Below are 6014 nucleotides of genomic sequence, written 5' to 3' on the forward strand. Positions count from 1 at the left end.
ACCAGGAAACAGATCACCCCGCCCAGGTCAGAGACACCCACCTCCGAAATATACCCCCCATCCTTCCCCTCTCCCCCCACACACACATCCTTCTGATATGAAAGGCACTAAACAAATGTAATTTGTTGCTGTTGTTTCTGCCCTGACCAACGATTCTCCACAATTATAAAAAAAATTGGTCACTCACTTCATGGTTGTTTGTGTGACTTAGCTGTGCATGAATTGGTTGCCGCGTTTACCGGCGATTCTCTTTGACCGTGCCTTCAGCTCCCCTCTCGACTCTCTTCCCCCTCCTCGCTCCCTCCCTTCCCTCCCCTCATCCTGACCATTTCCCCCCTCCTCGCTCTCTCCCTCCCCTCACCCTGACCATTTCCCCCCTCCTCGCTCCCTCCCTTCCCTCCCCTCACCCTGACCATTCCCCCCCAATGCTCGGGTCATGACCCAACTGTGCAGCGCCTTGGGACGTCCTCCTGACGTGAAAGGCGCTTTATAAATGGAATCTTGTTGTTGTTGTTGTTGTTACCAAGCAATCCACAGTTGTTACCTACACCATAACATCCTGTGAAGCAATTTGCAATGTCTCAACAACGTGATAACCCGCGGCATCAAATACGAGCAATTAATGTATTATTAGTCTTGACGATCGCTCACTGCCAGGTCAGCAGGTCACGGGCTCCACGTTTCATCTGTTTTATTTTTTCCGTCAGAACTGAAGTTCCAGCTCCAATCTTCCTTCGAACAAGACACTGAGGAGCCAGAGCCAGAGAGCATGCCAGAGGATTGGGGGAAGAACTGCTGTGAGATGAGAGAGCAGGATTGCTACAATGATGGAGCAGGAACATCTGGAGTTGGCACCCTCAGTCACTCGCTTTCACACGATTCCCAGCACAGTTCCTGCTCGCTCCTCGTGCAGCTCAGCCGGCTCAAGATCGAGTCGAGCCGGTACGAGCCTCAGGCGCAAAAAAAGTCCGATTAAAAGCGAGAGGTTTTATTGCAGCAAAACTCATGGTTACAGAGATTCCCTTTGTGTCAAACTGAGTCATACAGAGAGCCATCGCAGGGTCTCATCTGTGCTAAGGTCCTGATCACAGCCAGGCTAGAGCTGCCATTGGCTTCACTCTCCCAGCATTGAGGAACATGCAAGAGTCATAGAATCATAGAAATTATTCAGGTGGATGTTAGAGATCCTATTACTGTTCGAAACAAGAAGGGAATTACTCCCATTGTCCTGGCCAACAATTCCCATTGCACTGTTTGAAAAGAGAAGGGAGTTTATCTCTCCCGGTGTTCTGGCAGATAATCCTCCGCATAAGTTGGTCACTCACTTCATGGCTGTTTGTAGGACATTGCTCTGCGCAAATTGCTGGAACGGCGTCTGGTATGGTGAATGGGGAGGCAGGATTTTTATGCGAGCTCAAAAAGTCTTTCTTATAACATCCCGAGCGTTTGTGTCCAGGCTCCTGGAGGAACTGGCAGAGAAGGAGCAAGAATGCCAGCGACTGCTTCACCAGGCCATCACTCAGAAACAGAAAGACATTGATCTACTTCGGAAGAGGGCAGGGGTGATGGGTAAGTGTTGAAGTGAGCGAGGCAGCCACCTGAAACAGATGGGAACTTGGAATAAATGAAAGGTGGAGGAATGCATGGTTTGGGTCTGGCCTCAGGCTGACAACACTGTCCCAGTGCTGGAGCTACAGCACACAGCACGCTACAACACTGCTCACTGCAACACCACACAGTAGCAAAGTCTGTGGCTGAGTGGGCGACTGAGGGAACCCCTCCACCCGACTATCCTGACCACCCCTTCCTCGCCTTAGCTCCCACCCCCACATCCCACTTTGAAAAGGTATACATCACTGAGCCACTAAGATTTAGTAAATTGTGTTGTTAAGTTGATAGAGTTTTGGTTGGTTAGAGTAAAGTCACATCTTCTGTACCTGAATCAAATTGCTCCAAACTAAAGGTTGCTGTGATTGATGCAGGAGGATTGAGGAAATAACCATCTGTTTGTTGCTTAGATGAGGCCTCCGCACCCGGCTCACAGACACTGCCCTTGGACACAGACACCCAGCAACTCACACACTGGCTACAGCAGCAGAACATCAACACAGAAGCTATCTGCACGGTGAGAAATAGGAACTGCCAGCATTTGTCTTGCATATCATACAATGTCTAGAATGATGAAATCTCTGTGTTTCACAGGTAATTGCTGTCAAGTGTAGGGTTGCGTGTTTGTGGGCAAAAACAAAGCCAATTTGAGCCCAGAAACAGCCATGTTGGTAGACCACCAATTTATCTAGAGGAGAATGTGCTACCACAGAAAGCTCTAGAGCCATAATTAATTGGAATATTTAAAAGAGAAATGGAGAAAGCAAGAAGTAGGAACTATCCTCTTTGGCGAGAATGGGGAGGTAAGTGAGGCCTTGGAGCTGAAATGACTCAACGTGACATTTTTGGCAATAGAATCAAGTCCACCCTCTGTGGCGGTCTCCAGTTCGGTTCCTGAGCCAGGCGGGTCCGCAGTATTCTAGGGCACTGCTGATGACAGACCAGCCCAGTCTGACTCATCGGCAGGACTTGGAGGGACAGGAATTCTTTCCACTAAGCTCCCACTAATCCCTAATGAGCAAGGTTGTCCTAGCTGGACAAGCAGCTTGGAAGCTTGGCAGAATCTGTGGTTTCTAAACCTTGGCTCTTGCCAGCCTGTGCCTAATACTCCCAACACATGGGAGTGACCAATTTTATCCGGGGGTTTGTCAGACAGGATTCTTTTCTTCAAATAGCGAGTGGGATCTTTAACGTCTTTCTGAACAGGCAGACGGAACCTCAGTTTAAAGCCTCATCCGAAAGTCGGTACCTCCGGCTTCCAATGCAGGGCTCCCACAAGCACTGCACGAGAGTCAGTCTAGACTGGGTGTGGTTCAGTTCAGAGACCTTTAAGCATGGTGATAGGTTTGTTCGTGTGTTAGATACCTGGCTGACCAAGAAAACCACCAGCAGGTCTCCCCGGAGCATTCATCCATGTTGCCCAATTTACTGCAGTAAATGCATCACATTAATTATTGCCTTTTAACAAACATGCCGTGAATGTACACTAGCATTCTTCGCACAGCCGTATTCAGCTTCTTTCTCATTCGTAGAGTGTGATAGATCAGCAGATCCTTATACACACACACGTATACACACGTACACACGACATGACCTTGAGAGCTGCCTGTCTTACTGTGATTTACTAACTTTATAAATAGTCCCTAAAAAGTGACAATCACGAGTTACAGAGTTCAAAAAGGTGAGACTCTGCAACTTCGCCCACACACACACACATACACAACAACAAATTACAATTCCATTGCACCTTTCACGTCACCCACACCCATCCACACACAATATAATACGCCTCTACACACACACACACACATGCACTTCACAATACCCACTCACAAACACACTCACACACATCTCCACACTCCGCACCCAAATCTCAACACCCCAGCAGCGCAGCGACTCCTGTATCATTCACTTGGAAGACCCAACATCTATACCTGGAGCCACTCTTACACCTGGAGCCACTCCTATAAAAGGGAATAACTGCCATAACTCAGGTGGCAGTTATTCCCTTTTGTGTTTGGTGTGAACGACATGCACACTGCGAGCACTAACACTGCTCTTGTGTTTGCAGATTGTGGCACACGGGTATTCACTGGAGGACCTCCTGAGCAGTGCCACGAGAGATGACCTGACGTACACTCAGATCAGGTAATGTCTGGCTCTCGTCTCCTGAAACCCAATCCTTTCTCTTAATGATAACTTCCCTGCTCCTGGGTCATGTGCTGTTCCCACAGCGAGAATAGTAACAATAATCCTTGCATTTGACATAGCGTCTTCGAGACGCCCCAAAGCACTTCACAGAATATACTGTAAAGTGTATTAACTCTGTATTTTGTGGGCAAATAACTTCTGGGCCACTGGGCCAGGTGTGAGGTGAAGGTCTCCATTCACAGCACTGGGTAGGACACAATCAATAAACCAGGAAAGTTCTAAGTGGGAAAATTAAATCTCAATCACTGAGGCACGTTTGGCTGTCATGCCAGTCAGCGAGCTCTGACTCACTGACCAGGCAACAAAATACACAGTCACTTCATTCACATAAATCCCGTGAACAGCTTTGAAAGGTCTTTCCGACGTGATAATGTGCAGTAACCAAATCCAATATTATTACTATTGATTGAGGCTAGTTGTTAACATGATTGGAGATGCACTTTATTACCTCTGAGCGGGTGTCTGTATAGAGAGTGTGGCTGTTGCAAATGGCTGGAAGTAGTGACGACAGCAGAAATCTGTTATAATACTCTGTCGATTTTATGTATCGAAACCACCATATTACAACAGAAACCAACTGTGCTGTTTGGTTTTAAAACATAGTATAATGTACTACAAGGTGTTTGTGTGTTTGTGTGTGTGTATCTATGTACAGTATATGTGTATGTTACTGTATTGTGTGTGATTGTGTATACTTTTTGGGAATACGCGTGTGTGTGTGTGTGTCTGGATACTTAGTATGGATGCTTGCATGTGTATGTGTGCGTGTGCGTGCATACGTTTGCATGTGAGAAGTATGTCTAGTGGTTGGTGTGTGTCAGATTATCCCCTTGTTTCTCTGTTGCAGAGGTGGAATGCTTCTCAGGCTGTGGGCAGCTATCAGTGCTCACCGAAGTGGGCACTGAGCAGTGAGTTACCTGCAGTGTTCTGATCCCTATCTCTGGATGGCAGCATCCAGGACAAACTCTTCATGGCAACACAGGCCTCATAGAGCGGCAGCTGGATGTGATGGCGGTGCCCACAGGCAATATGTGGGCAAAAGGGCAAAAGATCTGGAGCTGCTCCTACCCCTGGGGCCGCTCGTACCCCTGGAGTCATTCCAATCTGCTTTGTGCCAAGCGATGCTGTTCCGTTGAGGGCAGAAGAGCAGAGGAGTGCCTGTGGATTCGATGCTGACACGTACACACGCGGAGAATGAGAACTTTAAAGGTGGCAGAATTTTGGGGTGGGTGACCCATCCTCGCTCAGTGCTGTGTACCAGATACAACAACAATAACAACTTGCACTTATATAACGCCCCTCAGGCAGGGCAGCGTCCCCAGACACGCTGTGCTTCCCAATTGTCCACACACCCTCAACCTCTCCTGTTTTTTTTCCTATAGTTCACGTCGTTGGACGAGGATTGAATGCTGCGCTGTGTTGCTAATGATGACAGGCACTTTATACTTTTAAGTTTCAAGAGAATCATTCCGAGGTTTCAGTGGATTTTGCCGCTGTTTTACCAAAGAAACTGACAAGGTCAAAATTCTCTCCCGTGTGCTGAACATTGGAGAGAAACATGTAGCAATCTATTTTATTGTTTGCATTCATTTGCAGGATGATATGTGACATAATACAGGATATGAAAATATTTGATCACAAACCATGTTACCTTTTATTGTGTTAGTGGACAATCTCTGAGTTTGGGACCCAGCCATGGGCAAACAGCTATGGAGTCCTGTAGCATAGTGGTTAGAGCGCTCCCCTCCGAAGTGTAAGGATCCAGGTTCGATTCCCAGGGAGAGTGAAACCTTGATCAAGTTTCCTTACTCCAATCGCTCTGTTTCCCTAGCAGTAAGTATAAATCCAGTTGGTAGTCGATTGGTGGATCGCTTTTCCGGGGGTGATAATCCCTTCAAAAAAAATTAAAATAATAATAATTTGGTCACTCAATCCACAACTGATTGTGGGACACTTCTGTGCGCAATTGGCTGCCACGGGTCACCCACAAAATATACAGTCAATTCACTATACAATCTATTCTGCCTATTGAGCCTTAAGATGGCGCCAGTCTCTCAACTCCAATTACAGTCCCCTGCGCTGTGCTGGCCAACATTCCCCCAGATAAAATTGGCTCATTCCTTCATGGCTGTTTGTCGTGCATTGTTGTGTAAAAGTTTGCTGTGTGTCTGCCTACACGTACAGTCATTCCGTTT

The 6014-nt window shown here is 47.2% G+C and overlaps 1 protein-coding gene across 1 annotated transcript in view; it reads left to right on the top strand.

The window, feature by feature from the left end:
• The window catches only part of LOC103187330 (mitogen-activated protein kinase kinase kinase 5), a 51947-nt gene extending 46486 nt beyond the window's left edge, over positions 1 to 5461 (top strand). The window contains exons 24-28 of the mRNA XM_042338530.1: positions 708 to 942; positions 1457 to 1569; positions 2019 to 2125; positions 3680 to 3756; positions 4667 to 5461. Of these exons, the coding sequence (XP_042194464.1) occupies positions 708 to 942; positions 1457 to 1569; positions 2019 to 2125; positions 3680 to 3756; positions 4667 to 4724 (590 nt within the window). The 3' untranslated portion in view covers positions 4725 to 5461. The remainder of the gene's footprint in view (positions 1 to 707; positions 943 to 1456; positions 1570 to 2018; positions 2126 to 3679; positions 3757 to 4666) is intronic.
• Positions 5462 to 6014: the final 553 nt, after the last annotated feature.

Source organism: Callorhinchus milii, unplaced genomic scaffold, assembly GCF_018977255.1.
Source record: "Callorhinchus milii isolate IMCB2004 unplaced genomic scaffold, IMCB_Cmil_1.0 Scaffold10, whole genome shotgun sequence".
Taxonomy (NCBI): Eukaryota; Metazoa; Chordata; class Chondrichthyes; order Chimaeriformes; family Callorhinchidae; genus Callorhinchus; species Callorhinchus milii.